This window comes from Globicephala melas, chromosome 9 (genome assembly GCF_963455315.2).
Source record: "Globicephala melas chromosome 9, mGloMel1.2, whole genome shotgun sequence".
Taxonomy (NCBI): domain Eukaryota; kingdom Metazoa; phylum Chordata; class Mammalia; order Artiodactyla; family Delphinidae; genus Globicephala; species Globicephala melas.
In genome coordinates this window covers 98016440-98034366 of record NC_083322.1, presented here as the reverse complement: position 1 = coordinate 98034366, position 17927 = coordinate 98016440, and the positions used below count along the sequence as shown (strand labels likewise).

General features: G+C 50.1%; 1 protein-coding gene across 4 annotated transcripts in view; it reads left to right on the top strand.

Annotated features, from left to right (window-relative positions):
- TNS3 (tensin 3) overlaps nt 1–17927 on the top strand; it is a 332998-nt gene that overhangs the window by 269564 nt on the left and 45507 nt on the right. For all 4 annotated transcript variants that reach the window (XM_060304905.1, XM_030871279.2, XM_030871276.2 and 1 more), the window contains exons 18-20: nt 6628–6791; nt 7760–7886; nt 7975–8058. In XM_060304905.1, coding sequence (XP_060160888.1) covers nt 6628–6791; nt 7760–7886; nt 7975–8058 — 375 coding nt within the window. The remainder of the gene's footprint in view (nt 1–6627; nt 6792–7759; nt 7887–7974; nt 8059–17927) is intronic.

The following is a 17927-nucleotide window of genomic DNA, read 5'->3' as shown; positions in this document are numbered from 1 at the left end:
CTCTTTTCTTGGATCTGATTTCTCTACTGAGAAGGAGAAATATGGTCATGGCCGGGTTTATGGAGTGGATTCTTGAATACAGTTCAACTCGTCGAGTGAAATGGAATCAAGGCCCTCCCTTGGGAGGGTGGGCAGCCTGCATCCGGCCATTGTTGGATGACCCGAGGGGTGGGGGCCCCCACCCAGCGGTGCTCACGTCCCAACCTCGCGGACACCCTAGTCCTTTTCTCTTTAAATTAAGGTAACTTGTACAGCTCCTCTGAGCTTATTGGTGCAGAAAGCCACCTCCCATAGGATTGTCTCTGTATCGGATGAGAAGATCCAGCTGACTTGTCAGAATGATAGATTAATCAAACACCAAACACGTTTGTGTTTGTGGAGCTTCACATAGAGACTAAATACGGCCACAGACGTCAGGCATATTGCAGATTGGCCTCCAGACCATCGTCATAAAGCAAATATCACCTCAATAAAGTGACTCAGACAGATTTTTCTGGTTTCCCAGTGCATATAAAAGTTACGTTTACACTGTACTGTAGTCTATTAAGTGTACAATAGCATTATGTCTAAAAAACAAGTATACATACCTTAATTTCAAAATACAAAACAAAAAAAGTAATTACAGGAGTAATATCATAGACCACTGATTACAAATTACCATAGCAAATATAATAATAATGAAAAAGTTTCAAGTATGGTGAGAATTACCAAAATGTGACACAGAGACGTGAAGTGAACAAATGCCGTGGAAAAATGGTGCCGATAGACTTGCGTGATGCAGGGTTGACACAAAACTTCAATTTGTAAAAAACAGTATCTGCAAAGTGCAGTGAAATGAGGGTGCCTGTACTAGTATAGAGTTAGTTCTACTAGAATTAGAACTAGGAGAGAAGGACTTGGGGACGTCTGTGAGGTCAACTCAGAGTTCTACAAAATGTAAAGAAAACTTATTCTTCTTAAAAATGATCTGGATCTTGTGTTCCTGATTTTAAAAGTAAGACCTATTATTAGTGAACACTTTAGAAGATATATTGGGTGGGCCAAAAAGTTCGTTCCGGTTTCCCGTAACATCTTACGGAAAAACCCAAACGAACTTTTTGGCCAACCTATTAGATATTTAAAAAGAAAACTCTTCACAGTGCCTAGAATTCCACGACCCAGAGACAGACTCTTGTGAACATTTTGGTACATTTTCTTATTTTTAAAAATCAAAATGAATTCATAGATAGAATGCCACATGCTCACTTTTCCACGCTGCTCTTTTCACATAACGTTTTAGCATGTTTTCTCCCTTCACATTCCATCAAACAGGATTTTCAGTGACCGCATGAATCTTCCTCTGGCATGTTTGGTGGCGCAGTTTTCACATTTGGTTCTTGCTGTGGGCTTGTATCCTGCACTGGCTTTTGCTGCATTATTTCATCGAGCCTGGACCAGTCCTCATTTCATCCCTGAGACGTCTGTCGGACCGTCCAGTGGGCACAGAGGCAGACCTGCTCCGCGCTTGGCCAGAGGCGGACTGCCCGAGCGGGCCGCGGAGCCGGTGTCTGCCAGCGGGTGGGCCTGGGGTCACATGCCCTTTGCCCAGCCCCACTTCCACCGTCAGACCAACGATTCTCGGACAGGAAAGCCTTTAAACCCGCCTCCTCTTACCTTTGGTCCAGGCTGCTCTGCGCTCACCTGCTCTGGGAACTACACCCCCAGCCAGTGGTTTTACTCAAATGCCAAAGGGGTCGTTTCCAGAGATCGTAAGGAAGAAGCCATTGTTAATCTGAAATTCACTTGAGGGGTAGAAGGATTTGAGAAGCAAAGCGGGCGTCCACTGCCCCTTGGCACATGGGCAGAAGGAAGGGTCCCCGATCTCAGCCGGTGTCCCTTCCATCATCCGCGTTAGCCATTATGAATCACTGAGGTGCCGACAGCACCACTCGTCTGTGTGGGTGGGCCGCGCCGCCCAGGCCTGTGGGCCACCGTCTGCACTGAGCAGGCCTTTGGAAGTGGGAGGGGACAGTGGCACCTCCTGGCTGACCCGCCCCTCGCTTGGCACCGGTGGGCGAGGACAAGCCGCCCTGGGGGAGTGGAGTGTGCAGTGGGGGGTTTTTGTTCGGCTCCGCGGCGCACCAAACCCCTGTCTGTAGCTTCCTGTGTGGGATGGGGCAGGTCTCAACTCGAGACCCCATTTTCCTCATCGGCAGAAACGACACAGCACACCGCCTGGCTGTTGTGAGGCGGCCGGGCTCTGCTTCCCGCTTTCCTCCCGGGCAGAGGTGGGCACATGTGGGCATATCCCGGCGCCGCGGCTGCGTCGTGCACCCCTCGTCGTTTCTCCAGGAGTATCACCCTGGGGTCGGGGTGGTGCTGGGGACCCTCCTGTCTACACTGCAGTCTGATAGGAGGGCAGGGTCTGTTGCCTGCGGGGCCTGGTCTCTGATGACCGTGGTGCCTGTATCTTTGCCTCTTTGGGAAGGGAAGACACACTCTGCGGGGAGAGCGATGCTCTGTGCAGGTCACAGCCTGGAAATGGGGTCCCCTGTGGAGCTTGTGTGCGTGCCCCGACGCCTGCTCTCAATGTTGGTCCTGGCATAGACCCTCGGTGTCCGCCTGTGACCACACTCTTGCAGGCCGGGGAGCAGAGAAGTATTGATCCATGATTATTGAAGAATGAAGCCCCTAGCTGCTGAACCACATGCCCTATTACTTAGGTTCAGTGAAGGCACTCGAGGTGGTATTTGATACGAAGAACACTTTACAGGAGATTTTTTTTTTTTTTTTTTTTTTTTGCGCTACACGGGCCTCTCACTGTTGTGGCCTCTGCCTGTTGTGGCCTCTCCCATTGCGGAGCACAGGCTCCGGACGCGCAGGCTCAGCGGCCATGGCTCACGGGCCCAGCCGCTCCGCGGCACGTGGGATCTTCCTGGACCGGGGCACGAACCCGTGTCCCCTGCATCGGCAGGTGGACTCTGAACCACTGCGCCACCAGGGAAGCCCCAGGAGAGATTTTTAAGTGAAGAAAAGTCTCTTTGTTATCTTCATTTGTGCCCGAGAGAGAGAACATCAAGAAATGGTTGCAAACCCCTGTGTTCCCTAGGGACGTTTCTGGGGCCACTCACGGACACTGTCTCAGGGCCTCATCTGGAGGAAGCCCAGGACTGAGGCCACACGTGGCTCCGAATCAGCTGAAAGGACAGACTGAGTTCCCCGGCTACTCTGAAACTGGACTGTTACAGGAAACCTGAAGAGAGGTTTTAAAAGTCTAATTAACATAACATTGTAAACTGTCTTTCAGTTAAAAAAACAAATCTAAGCTTCCTTCTCTGGAGCTCCCTCCTCAGTTCTGCATATTCCCTCTTGGGCCCTGGTGCCACCTGGACATGTTTTTATAGCCGGGCCTTTGCAGTACATCCTCGAGGCTGTGCTGGCTGGTTTTTATTCGCAGGGCCATACACGGAATGGGGCTTCAGTTCCTGGAACCCTCTGGTTCAAAGGTCAGGGCTGAGGTCACAGGGCATTGAGGTCGGGGAGCATGCCCACACTCTCCGCACCTTTCTGGGGCTTCACGCCACACAGCGTGTTGGAGTGATGGCAATGTGCTGTTTCCACAGAACACCACTTATTATCCTGCATGTTGAACAGAAGCTGTCTTCCCGTCCCCAGATCCTTGTCCGGAAGGCTTTGGGGCAGTGCGGGCTCTGGATCTCTTGGCTGTGATGGGCTGCAGGTGTCAGTGCGCGATTTGGGTGGAGGTGTTCCTTTGGATGAGGTGCTCCGTGCTCTGTGTAACCCCTGCAGCCTTGGAGGAGGGCGTTGGCGCTCCGCCTCTCAGGGCAGCCAGGCTCGCGCGGGCCCCTTCTGTCCCCACTCTGCACCTTTGTTGCCCCGGTGACAGCACGCGAGCCCGTGCCTGGGCCCCGATCCTGCGGGGGGCCAGCCTCTCCCTGCGGCCTCACGCCTCCCGGCGCCCGCTCCCTCGGTGGCTCCAGGTGCCCATCCGGGGGCAGGTCTGTGGCCGTCGGGCCGGTCCTGCAGCGCCGGCCTCGTGGAGGGCGGGAACCCGAGGAGGGACCCGGAAGAGGACCGCAGGACGGCGGTGGCGCTGTGTCAGTGTGCATGTGTTAAACCCATTTTATGTCATCCTCAGCCCAGTTTTTCTCTGCAGGGGAGAAAAGGGGGCGAGCATTGTGCTCGTTTTTCACATAATGAAACGGGGGCTGGAGGATGCCCTGCGGCTGGTCCTCCAGCTGGTGAGGGTGGACACGAGCCTCCAAATCCTGAATCCTAATGCCCTCTCCCCTCGCCCCTCCAGGCCGGGTCTTAGCGGGCAGCTGTTGGAAACGGAGGAAGGATGTCAGGAGGGGTGGAAGGATTCTTCTGGGAGGTGCCGGCCACTCGGAGACCGGGTTTAGATCTCGCCCGCTGGGTCACCAGCTGAATGGCACCCAGCAGATGTCCTCCTGTGTGACACGGAGGGCTATGCCCGGCTGGCCTCTGTCCTAGGAAGGGACCCTCGGGAAGCTGGAGGGTTTGGGGGGGGGGCACCCGCGAAGGAGTCGCACTCCTCTCCTCACTGGGCACAGCTGTTGAGTGTTCTCCCTCTGTGGACGGAGCTCCCTTCATGCGGCAGCCTTTGAATTCCACGCAGCTTCTGAAAGGCCCTGCTGGGGCTTCCCTGGTGGCGCAGCGGTTGAGAGTCCGCCTGCCGATGCAGGGGACACGGGTTCGTGCCCCGGTCCGGGAAGATCCCACATGACCCGGAGCGGCTGGGCCCGTGAGCCATGGCCGCTGAGCCTGCGCGTCCGGAGCCTGTGCTCCGCAACGGGAGAGGCCACAACAGTGAGAGGCCCGCGTACCGCAAAAAAAAAAAAAAAAAAAAGAAAGAAAAAAAATGAAAGGCCCTGCTGAGGGAGGGGCACGACGCTTGCCGGGGTGCTCACGTGACAGCGTGTTCACAGCCGCGGGCAGAGTCTCTCCAGATGAGCCATTGGTAATTTAAACCCCACCTTTAAATGCAGTGTCATCGTGACCGTCACAGTTGTAGGGATTACATCGCTTAAATCTGAACTGTAGGGGAAACCCTTAACACGTCTGAATTTTCAGAGGATATCATCGATAGAAACATTGCCATCCTAACAGCCTGCAGCAGGTTTCCCAAACCACCAGTCGTGAGAGTCCACAGATCGATTGCAGCCCCCGACCCCTCCCCCATCCCCCATAAAGTGAATCTTAGTTGGTTGGAGCAGGGCTGAGGATCTGTGACATTTCTTGCACTGGACAGTGGGACAGTGAATGCCGACTGTTGGTGCTTGAATTAAGCTTTTTTTCCCCCCAGGATTTCTTGCTGTTAAGTGTCAAGCTGTCACGTGCAGGGTCCTCACTTAGCCCTGAAGCTCTGCAGGTGGTGTGGCCTTCGGGCCACTCTGGCCCTGACGGGGCGCGGGCAGACAGGGCTCGCACACAGCTCTGGCATGCTGTAGGTCACACCCAGCCTGGTCGTATCCCAGAGCCCTGGGTGCCGTCCTAGTGCCTGGTCCTGCCCAGAAGCCGGTTCCGGAGGGAGTAGGCCGGCTCGCCGGGGCTGCTTCCTCCCTGCCCCGTGAGTCTGAGGATGCCCTCGGTTGCACGTCCACGTGCAGCAGCCCCCGTGGCTCCCCTGAGCAACCAGTGTGGACCAGCTATGAAATACAAAGTATCTCTGACACTTGGAAATAAAAAGTGTACAGGTTAACAATTCTGATATCACTATACCTGTATACTGGGATTGAGCATAAACAAATAGGTGATTCATAGAGGTCACAAAGAACGGATACAATTTTTTTTAAAGTTGCAGGACAACGTATCAAGAAGGTGACCGTTTGTGTAGGTAAATGGATATGTATTTATGTTTGTGACTCAAGGAAAGATTTCTGTGTCTCTGGTCTGAGTGGTTGTTACCTCCTTGGCGGTCATAAGGCAAGGTGCAGGCACTGTGACCCCAAAGTTGACCGCAGATGCCCTGAGAAGGGGAAGACGGATTATGCGGGCAGAGGTCTCAGACTAAGTCCCAGGGCCTGTGGCCGTCAGGGGGCCCACCCTGGGTTCTGTGAAGCTTGACCACCACCAAGAATCTGTCTTGCTCGCTTAGCCAGGGGAAAGAAGCCTTGATCCTGGGTCCCAGCCTTTCTCTGTTCCTTATGCTTCCTGAGCACCTCCTGTGTGCCGGGCCCTGGGGAACCGGCCAGGCACGATTCCCTGGTGGAGCTGACGCTGGGAGAAACAGCCAGGAACGTGGACAACGGCCAGTTCACACAGTAACAGGATGAGCCTCGAGAGGGTCACGCTGGGTGAAAGACGTCAGACAGCAAAGGACGTGGAGTGTGTGATTCCGTGTACATGAAGTGTCCGGAATAGGCAAATCCGTAGAGGCGGAAAGTAACTTAGTGGTTGCCAGGAGCTGGGGGTCGGGAACGGGGAGTGAACGCTCCCCTTAATGGGCGTGGATGGGGTTTCATCTTGGGTGATGAAAATGTTCTGGAACTGGAAAAAATAAAACAAAGAATGCCTCTGAGAAGTTTTAAAGTCAGTTTTAACTGAGGGTCAGTGCTCTCCTCCATGATGAAAACGCCTGCGGCCCACGTGTCTCTCTCCTAACAGGTGACGAGCTGCTGGGCGGAAGATTCCGGAAGCTGAGCCTCGAGCAGTATGACAGCAATGCTGGGGAGCAGCCAGCCTTCTCCACATGCGGCTGGGGCAAGACTACCAGTGCGGAACAGGCCCCAGGCCTGGCGCCTTTTCTCTCTTCAGACAACGCCAAGGAGGTATACGCACCCCGCCCCCCAGAGCCTGGCCTGAGCCCCGTCCCAAGTCACCAGTTCAGTTCCCCACCCGCCTTCGCCCCCGTCTCACACACGGCGTTCCTCCCTGAAGGCAGGCGGTGTTGGGGGGAGCCCAGCTGTGCACCAGCCGGGATCCTGGGTGGGATCCCCGCTCTCCCGAGAGAGCCGTGCGGACGTGCACCTCACTCACTGCGGTCATCTGAGCCTCTGTGTTCTGATCTGTAGAATGGGGATGAGGGGCCCAGCATGCAGGTGGGTCGTGAGGGTAGAGGTCTCAGAGCTCCATGGCTGGACGGCGGCAGCAAAGGGCAAACAGAAGTCATCGCAAAGGACCCCAAGTCCCCAACCCAAGGCCTCCCGGCGTCCCCGGGAGGGAGGAAGAAAGCGGGTCCGCGTGGATGTGTGCTCCGTGGGGAGATCTACAGAGCATCTTTGGGGAGGCGTACTTAAGGCTTTTATTCAGAATTGAAGTAAGACAGGTTGGCAAACCCCCAAACGATGAACCCTTTGAAATTAGGGTTTCATTGACTCTCATGGTGGAAAAGTTGGAACCTAGAATAGACGAGAAAAGAAAGTCACCAGTAGTCTTAACACACACACACATAGAACCAGTGCTAATATCTGGGCTACGTCCTGCCAGCCTCTTTTCTGTGCCTGTGTTTTTAATTCATTGGGTATTTTGCGTATCTGTGGACACACTTACCCTGCCTTTTTCACTTAACGCTCACTTTCCCTCTGCTGCACAGACTCTCTGCTAACTCCACTTATGAGCTGTGTAATGTTGACCACAAGACACTTCCCTCTACCTTGACTGTTATTGAAGCTTCTTCCAGTTTTCCATGGCTGCCTCCTGTCTCCAGTCTCAGACAAGGGTTGGCTCAGTGGGTGCCAGGGGCCCCCAGCTGTCTGGGAGTGGCCTTCACCTAACCAACGCCCCCTGCCGATTTCAGGCGGTGATCACCACGTATCCCCCAGACCTGGGTGTGATCGACGGCAGGATCTTCTCTCCAACCAGCAGTGGCAGTGAGTCCATCTCTCCCACACCAGCATTTCCTGTGTCTCCAGAAACGCCGTATGGTAAGAAAGAAGCAGAGCTCGTAGCGTGCAATCCCACCCCTTGAGGGAGCGGAGGGGAACAGCTCGTCACTCTGCTTTCTCTTTCCAGTGACAAGAAGACCACGTTATCCTCCGTTCAGCCCATCCGGGCCGCAGATGGGCAGCCCCAGCGGTCTGTACAAAGGAGCTCCTGGTAAGAAACCCACCTCCTTTCCTCCGCTCTGGATGTCCCCTCATGCAGAAATATTTCCACGTTGTGTCACATCTCAGCAATGTGGCTCTGGCTGGGGAAGGTGCAGGGACACTGTTGTGCAGTCCGCTGGGGTTAGCAGTGGTGTTGAATCTCTGCCTGGCGTACTGCAGGTGTGCTTCTGTTTTCTTCTGCTCACTGGGCACTTACAAGCGTTGATGCAGAGGGTCATGGTGCTCTCAGCAGCCGAACATCGGTGCTTTTCAACTCCCTGTGGCATTACTTGGAGTTGAAAGAAGAAGCTGGAACACCCGACCCTCCCTTTTCAGAGGAAGTGGGGGCCACAGAGAGCAGCGAGCTCCCTGCTCTGAGTGGCACGGCTGCCCTCGCCCGCTCACACAGACCTGTCCTGGCCCCTTACATTCTCGGCCACCATCCTGGATCTCCCCAGCGAGTGGCCGCTTCTGGACGGGTCTGCTTCCTCCCTGGGCACGTGTCATACTTGCGGGGTCGAATTTGTCTTTGCACTGGCCCCGGAGAGGGAGTTAACGCAGCGGTGGTGGGTTCCTCAGCACCCCTTCCTGGTATGGACATTCCCCACCTGCCTTGAGAGTCCAGGACGGGCCTGGCCCCGGGCAGGAGGGGAGGGGACGTAGCTCAAGCTGAACTTACACTTTAAAATCGCTCTTCTCTGTAACTGTGGATTCCTTATGCGGCTGCTTTTCTGCCCTGGGGAAGCTGAGTGAGGGTTCCCACTTCTGCTCATTAGATGCACTTTTGGGGGAGGGGGAAGCAGACATTGTGTTTAAATCCCACCTCTTACGCAGGGGAGGTTGTAGTGATGACAGCTAGCTCCATTTCCCTTCTTTTTCCAGAGAAAACGAGATCCATGTGTCATTTAAGAGAAGGGCCAGTTTTCTTCCCAAAGATGCTTGCTTTTAGCATAGAATTAAACTGCACGTCTTTCTTAGCAGGTGTAACTGAAATGAAGGGTAAGAAGGAACGTGCGCTGTGTTGGTGCATTTGTTTGTACACGTAGGAGCACAGCATGAGAAGTGCCTGTGTTCCTGTGTGTGTGGTGCACGGACTCACACACGTGAAGCCGTGTGTCTGTTCTTCTGTGTTTTAATAATTTAGATAGAAGCAGAGGGCCATGCCTCCACTTCCACACAGCCCCCTCCTCCCGGAGTCGACCACGATTAATGGCTAATTTGAACGTATTTAGTGGATTCCGGCTAGAGCCCAGCCTCTGACACGGAATTCAGTCAGATCCCACCACTCCAAGACCAGGTTCACTGGAAACATGCTGGTGATAGCAGTAGAGGGTGGATGATAAGCTTGAGGAAGGAAAGTACCAGAGAAAACCTTCAGACTCACTAACAGCTCCGAATGTGGGCCGCTAGGGCCCTTGGGTGGAGGTCACAAGCCCTTCCTGAACTTGAGAAGGGCCTGGGGGCTGAACGAGCTCGGCGTGCCCTGTGTGCGCCGCGGGGTGACCGTCCTGGCCTGGAGCATCAGGCCCTGGGACAGACGTGGGCTGCGTGGGCCAGCATGTCCGTGTGTGACTGTGCGGCCCTGCACATCCAGTGTGGATTAGGCGTCTGTGCAGCCAGTGTGTCTAAGGAACTTGGGTGTGCAGGTGTCCGCTTGGAAGAAGTAGGGCTTTGATTTCAGATACAAAAAGCAAACATGTGAAATTGGAGCCGTTTAATCTTAAGAACACCTTCCGAGTCTTCCGTGTTTTCATTTCGGCAGTCCCTGAGGACGTTAGCCCAGGGGGAGCTCAGAGACACACACACAGCACTGGCTGGGGGCCCCGTGTGCTGTGCACAGTCGAGGGGTGGGTGGTGGCTGACCCCTGAGGCACAGCGATGGTGGTGGCTCACACTTAGGGACTACATTCACCCCTCTTCTAAAAATATAAGCAGAGAGCAGTGCAATTATAAACGGGGAAACAGAAAATAACCCGAAGAGCTGATTCTTGGAAAAGATCAAAGAATTTGACAAACCTCTAGAAAGACTGACAAAAGAGAGGGAAGACACATATGCTAATATCAGAATGAAATAGGGCTATTGCTGAAGACCCTGTAGAAGCCAAAAGGACAATAAGGGAATATTACAGACAACGTATGTAGTGTTTAATGATAAGCACAAATTGTAAACAATGTGAAACAGACCGTTTGAATACCCTGTAACTATTAAGGCAATTGAATTGGTAATTTATTAAAACTCCCCAAAAAGAAATCTCCAGGCTCAGATGGTTTCACTGGGGAATTCTACCAAATATTTAATGAAGAATTAACACTAATTCTACATAATCCCTTTCAAAAAATAGATGAGGAGGGAACACGTTCCAATTCATTCTTTGAAGGTCATGTTGCCCTGATAACAAAACCAGACAAAGGCAATGGCAAAAAAGATAACTATAGACTAATTATCCCTTATGAACATAGACACGAAACTGTTTAACCAAATAGAAGCAAATAGAATTCAGTAATATATAAAAAGAAGTATACACCATGGCCAAGTGGGACTTATTCCAGGGATGCACGACTGATTCAATATTTGAAAATCCATCAGTGCGATCCACTGTATTATCTGGAGAAAGAAGAAAAATTACATGATGTCAATAGATGCAAAAGAAGAATTTGACAAAATTCACACCCATTAATGACTAAAGACCCCAGCAAAATAGAACGGAGCATCTACAAAAACCCTACAGCTAACACCACTATTGCTCCACATGACGCTGAAAGTTCTCCAGGGGCACCATGCAAGAGAAGGAAATAAAAGATAACAGACTGGAAGGGAAGAAGTAAAACTGTCCCTTTGGCAGATGTCATGATTGTCCATGGGGAAAATTCTAAGGAATCTACTAAAAAACCTCCCGGAACAAATAAGTGAATTCAGCAAGGTTGTTGGATATTAAGATAAGCACTCAAAAATCAATTATATTTCTATATGGTAGCAACAAACATGTAGAAACCTGAATTTAAAATACAGGTGTCGGGACTTCCCTGGTGGTCCAGTGGTTAATAAGACTTCGCCTCCCAATGCAGGGGGTGCAGTTTCGATCCTTGGTCAGGGAGCTGAGATCCCACATGCCTCGCGGCCAAACAACAAAAACATAAAAACAGAAGCATCAATAAAGACTTTAAAAATAGTCCACATCAAAAAAAAAATGTTAATAAAAAAATAAAAATACAGTGTCATTTATAATAGATCAGAATTGAAATACTAAAGTATAAAGCTAACAAAACATGTACAAGACTTATATGCTGAAAACTACACAGTGTTAATGAAAGAAATAAAAGAATATCTAAATAAATGGAGAGACATGTTCATGGGTTGGAAAACTCAACCTGGTACAGATGCCATTTATTCCCAAACTGATGCATAGTTTTAACACAATTCCTATCAAATTCCTGACAAGGTTTTTTTGTAGATATAGACAAGATAATTCTAAAATTTATATGGAAAGGCAAAGGAACTTGAGTAGCTAAGACAATTTTGAAAAAGAATAAAGTGGGAAGAATGGATTTGCCTAATTTCCAGATTTATTATATAGCTACAGTAACTAAGACTGTGTGGTGGTGGTGGAGGGATAGACCCAGAAACCAATAAAAAACCCCAAAATAGACTCATACAAATATGCCCAATTGATTTTTTTTGAAAAAAGTGCCAAAACAAGTCAATAAAGGAAAGATAGCCTTTTCAACAAATAATGCTGGAGCAAGTGGGCACCCACAGGTGAAAAAAAAAAAAAGAAAAAAGAACATTAACCAAAGTCTCACATCTTATACAAAAATTAATGTATAATGGATCAAAAACTTAAATGGAAAATGGAAAACTGTAAAACTTTTACCAAGAAAATAGGAGAAAATCTTTGGGGTCCAGGCTGGGCAAAGGCTCTTAGATTAGCACCAAATGCATGATCTATAAAAGGAAAAATTGATAAATTAGACTTCATTCAAACTGAAAATTTTTGCTATGGAAAGAACATTGTAAGAGGATAAAAAGACAAGCTACAGACTGGGAGTAAATATTTGCACTGTGAATACTCAGCAGTAAAGAAACAAAAAATCCAATTAGAAAATGGGCAAAAGAGGCGAAGAGACGTTTCACCCAAGAGGATGTACAGGTGGCAAATAATCACACGACAAGATGTTCAGCATTGTTAGCCTTCAGTGAAATGCAAATTAAAGCCACAGTGAGACATCACTACAGACTTGTCAGAAAGGTTCAAAATAAAAATAGTGACAGCATCAAATGCTGGTGAGGATGTGGAGAAACTGGAACTCTCATTTACTGCCGGTGGGAACGGACAATGGTGCAGCCTCTCTGGGAAAGAGTTTGGCCGTTTCTTAAAGAAACTGAACATGCAACCACCATGTGACTCAGCAGTTGCCCTCCTGGGTTTTTGTCCCAAAGAAATAGACTTACACTCACACAAAAACCTGAACAGAAATGTTTATAGCAGCTTTATTCTAAATGGCCCCAAACTGGAAACAACCTGGGTGTCCTTCAGCAGGTGGATAAATAGACTGCAGTCCATCCACACCATGGAACACAGCTCAGCCATGAAAAGGAACCAGAATGTTGATGCAGCGGTGGTGCCACACCTGGGTGAATCTTCAGAGCAAAGCCATTCCCCAGAGTTTACATCCTGCATGGTTCCACTTAACGTAATATCCTTTAAATGGCAAAATTATAGAAATGGAGAACATATTAGTGTTTCCTAGGAGTTTGGAGGGGGTAAAGGTGGAGGGGGAGTGGAGGGGTCCTTGTGGGGTGGGAATGTTCTCTATCTTGACTGTATGAATATCACCATCCTGCTATAGCTTAGTAAGATACTACCATGGGGGGGAACTGGATAAAGAGTATAGGGGATCTCCGTGTGACTGTACCATGATCTCAACATTAAAAGTTTAGTTTAAATCCCATTGGGGGAAATGGTGTGGCTGTGGTTGAAACAGTATTTATTGGCTGTGAGTTGACAGTAGTTGAAGCTGGTGACGTCTTCACAGAGGTTCATCATACTACTCTGTCTCCTTTCGTATGTTTTGGAATTTTCTATAATGAAAAGTGAAAGTATAAAATGCAGGAATACTTGGTGTGGAGTGGACCTGGGTGCAGTCTGCCCGTGTTTATTATTGAGCACTTCTGTTCTGCAGTGCTCTGCTGGGTTGGTGTGAGCCCAGAGACCCAGGCCTGCCCTCCTGGAAGGGCAGTAGGTACAGCAGGGATGCGCCCAGTGATCCCATGACAGGGAAGAGCCCAGGACAGGACGATGGCACTCTGGCAATTTGCATTGGTTGTTTACCTGGTGAGGAGGTCTGAGGGTTTGACGGGCGAGTAGGGTAAGTGGGAGCTAACTAGGTGAATGGAGGGGGGCGTTTGGGATGGAAATACAGCAGGGGCGGGCCTTGTGGCAGAGGGTACTGCGGACCAGGACGGGATGGAGACGGGGCTCTGGAGGGCAGTGGAGGGGTGAGAGAAGGCCCAGCCACAGCTGTTCTCTGCAGCCACAGAAGAATGGGGTATGTCTTGAGACGGGGAGACAACTGCTCAGACTTCTGTTTTCACGCATTGATCCGGAGTCGGAGTAGGCAGTGGGGTAGAGCATCAAAACAATTTCAGAAATGGTGGGAGGAGGCGGGTTGGATTTGTGGGAGATGCAGGTGGTGTGATCAGCTGACCCTAGCAGAATGGATTGGGGCGTTTGTAACGATTTCTGACTTTGTTGCTATTAATATTACAACGGCAGCTATGTTCTGGCTTCCTTTAGTTAGTGTGCAGTTAGTACAACACTAACTACATAAAATTCCTCTGTGTGTCTTATTACATCAAACTGAACTAGGTACCCGCTTAGTCAGTGTAAACCCAGGTGTGTCGGGTTATTTCCCAGACAACCAGCAGACAAATGTCGGGGAGAAACAGAGCAGGACACCAGTGAAAGGTGGTAGAGACAGATTTTATTTGGTACTGTTGCAGCAGGGGAAGGAGCTGAGCTCAAATCCTAATGCAGCAGATACAGCCAAAGAGCAGTGACAGGGTCAGGGGATGAAAAGTTACTAAGGAGCATCAAGGAAGGGACATTCTTGCCAAACTGGCCCAACAGGGTCTTGCTGAGGACAGGCAGAGGGCTTAGACATCAAGGAGGAGTTGAGGAACTTGATCAGAGAGCAGGCAGGGGGGATGACTTAGCAGAATCCTTGCTAAAGGCGGGGCCCTCCGAGGACAAACATCAAAGGCCAAGATCGAGGCTCCAGGACCCGATCTCCGGTTTGGTCAGGGAGGGAGAGTTTGTCTCAGGAGAGGCCCATGTTATCCCCTGGAACCTGGCAGTGCACCTTTGCCTGCAGCTCTTGCCCTCTGCTCTGGGTAGCACACATCCTGTTCTGTGTCCCTCCAGGTCCTGTGGCACTTAGTTTAAGCCCCCAGACTCCAGTGCCAGGGGTCCCGGGAGCCTGCCTGGCTCGTCGCTGCCACAGGCGGCTCATACCAACCCCTCACCTCTGCAGTAAACAAGCAAAGTAAACAAAGCAAGCTGAGGTTGGTGATGGGTGGACCAGAGCCCAGAGTAGCCTGCCCTTCCCCAGCATGTGCTCCTGATGCCTTGGGCCTGGGCCTGGCAAGCTCCTCTTTTAAATTACGGTACCTGCCCCAGGAGAGTGAGGGATATTTAAATGTTTACTCAAATAATGAATACTTAAATATGAATTCACATACTGCTGAGTTCTCCTAGCAGTGTGTTGTAACTAGAAGAGGAGGCCGTAACTTGAAGGACTGGGGACGGGTAGCGGGGGGAGATGGCAGGGCGGCGGTAGGTGCTGGGAGGACAGCTGGCACCAGGGGCTGGACCGTGAGCTCCATGGGGAGAGACAGCAGGTTCTACCCACCTGGGACCCTCGAGGAGGAGCCTGGAATGGCCGCCCTCGGGACTGTATGTTCAGTGCATCCCTGACACAGCCTACATGACACCCCAGGAAACACATGTCTCCGGGGCCACCATCCTTAGAAATGCCAGATGTGAGTCTGTGATACTCTTATTTGTAAAAAGAAATATATATTTGGTTTTCCTTATTTCTGGCACCAAGCTCCTAAAGCCTTTGGAATTTCTTAAGTGATTAGAGCATAACGATGTTTGTCATGTTAATGACGTGACTTTTGGAAAGGATGGAGGGCAGGTTGCCAGGGGAACCAACCTTGTGATTAGAGGGTTGGAACTCTCAGTCCCACCCCCCTGACCTCCAGGGAGGGGAGTGGGGCTGGAAGTTGAATCAGTCGCCAGTGGCCAGTGATTTATTCGATCCTGCCTATATAATGAAGCCTCCAGAAAAACGCAAAAGGACAGGGTTCAGGCAGCTTCCCAGCTGGTGACCATGTGGAGATTTGGGGAGAGTGGGGTGCCTGGAGAGAGCATGAAAGCTCCACGCCCTTCCCCATGCCTTGCCCCGTGCATCTCTTCCGTCTGGCTGTTCTGAGTTATAGCCTCTTAGAATAAACTGTTGATCTAGTGAGTAAAATGTTTCTCGGAGTTCTCTGAGCCACTCTAGCAAATTATTGGAAGCTGAGGAAGGGGTCGTGACCACCTCTGATCTATATAGCCGGTTGGTCTGAAGGGAGGGCAGTCCTGTGGGACGGAGCCCTTAGCCTGTGGGCTCTGACTCTGTCTCCAGGTAGAGTTGAGTTGAACTGTAGGACCCCCGGCTGGTGTCGGAGCATTGCTTGTTGGTGTGGGGAACCACCCCCAACATTGAATTGGGCGCAGAACATCTTAGAGCCTCAGCAGGAAATGTGTTTCTTGAAAACAAAAATATTAGTAAGAGTTTAAGTAAAGGGGTCATTTAATCTCAATCCTCATGAAGGCAAAAGAGAGAAAATTGTGAAGTTCAAGATATAAATTACTGTTATTCGTAGCTGAAAGGCTAAGGAGTCTTGACGATATTTTCAAAATAAATGGGAAAAAAATATGAAGAAAGGTTTCATTAAAAATTTGTTTCTGCTATATCTCAGCCTCCAACTAATCCATAAGAGATTCTTTTTCTTAGTTGAGGTAAAATTCACGTAACATAAAGTGACCGATTTGAAGTGAAAAATTCACGTAACATAAAGTGACCGATTTGAAGTGAACGGTTCATTGCGTGGAGGACCGTCATCTTTATTTAGTTCCAGAACATTGTCTTGCCCTGACGGTTTTACAAGTGGGATTTAGGGAACATTTGGGGACTTTTGGCTTCAATGAGCACCATTAACTGTAACGTTAGTTTACTGAAAGAGAAGGCCTTTATACATTTTGCAGCTTCTAGTTCATATACCCTTGTTCTGGAGAGAAGGACTGGTGTTTTCAGGGCCCTGCCTGGGGCTGTGGGCAGGGACTGAAGGTGGAGGAAGACCTCTGACCCAGGGCTACTCTGAACTGGCAGGAAGGAGGCCCTGGCCTGAGGGGTACAGGGTTTGCTTAGTGCTGTCGCGACCTCTTGGAGTTGGATTCAAAGGGTAGAAATGGGTGATGTTTTGCCAGAGGGAGGAAGAAAAGGGATATCCAGGAAAGTCTTGTTGAGAGAGGGGGAGAGAGAGAGAGAGAGAAAGAGAGAGGTTACTTTGAGGCAATGCTTTATTTTTGTTTTAAAAAAAAAGTTGTCCTTCTTCAAAGCTTGACGCATTGTAAAATGTTTCTACCAGACCTCCCCTTTCTTCCTGGACCCAGCTCAGTTTTTCTTTTGAAATTTTACAAACTTAACGAGAGTGTTTATAATAGGAATAAAAGCATGTACTGAATGTGAACGTGTGTGACATTTATAGATGTCCCTGATGACTTTGAATTTTGCAGAACCTACAAAGCTCATACATTTATATATGTATTTATAACATGTTTATATTTAGGTACATATGTGTGTATAACTACGTATAGGAATATCCACATCTGTATACACATGGGATACACTTTGCCCTCCGATTTGTGCAAAAGGACGCCTGCTGGTGAACGTGACCCCGTGTGACTGACATGGTTAGTAACTATTGCTACTACCCCCATTGCTGCCCCAGATTTAGAAAATGGAAAACAGGAAGGTTGATAGCTTCAGACTATATTTAAAAATAAACATCAGTGTTGGGCTGCTGGAGCTCAGTGTGCAGTGCTGGCCTGTGCATGTGCAGTGAGCAGTAGTCCGCAGAGATGAGAGCACTCATTCACTCGAGTGGGATGAAGCTCAGAACATACAAGATGTTGGCATTCTGTGCTGACACCTCATCCACCAAACAGGCAGGCTTGGAAGTGTCCCCACGTGAGCCGATGATTTCCCAACCGCGTTGAATGCATCTTTTGTTTGCGTGCTCTGAGTTTAAAGGCGTCTTTGTTTCTCTAGATTTTTTATTTTATTTTTTTTATTTTTGGCTGCATTGGGTCTTCGTGTTGGTGCCTGGGCTTCTCAGTGCGGTGGCTTCTCTTGTTGTGGAGCACGGGCTCTAGGCGCACAGGCTTCAGTAGTTGTGGCCTGCGGGCTCAGGAGTTGTGGCTCGCGGGCTCTAGAGCGCAGGCTCGGCAGTTGTGGTGCACGGTCTTAGCTGCTCCGTGGCGTGTGGGATCTTCCCGGACCAGGGCTCGAACCCGTGTCCCCTGCATTGGCAGGCGGATTCTTAACCACTGCGCCACTAGGGAAGTCCCTCTAAATTTATTTATCAGCTCGCTTCGTCCCCCCTCTGGTGGACTGCTCTCGAATCTCAGCGTGTAAAAGTTATTCTGATGTGCTTCCAATGGGGTTTTTGCTGCTGTCCTGATTCTGAGCCCCGCAGGCCAGTAACCTGGGACCAGGCCCTAGACTTGGTGACAGACACATGTGGGCCCACAGTCGCCATTATACACCTCT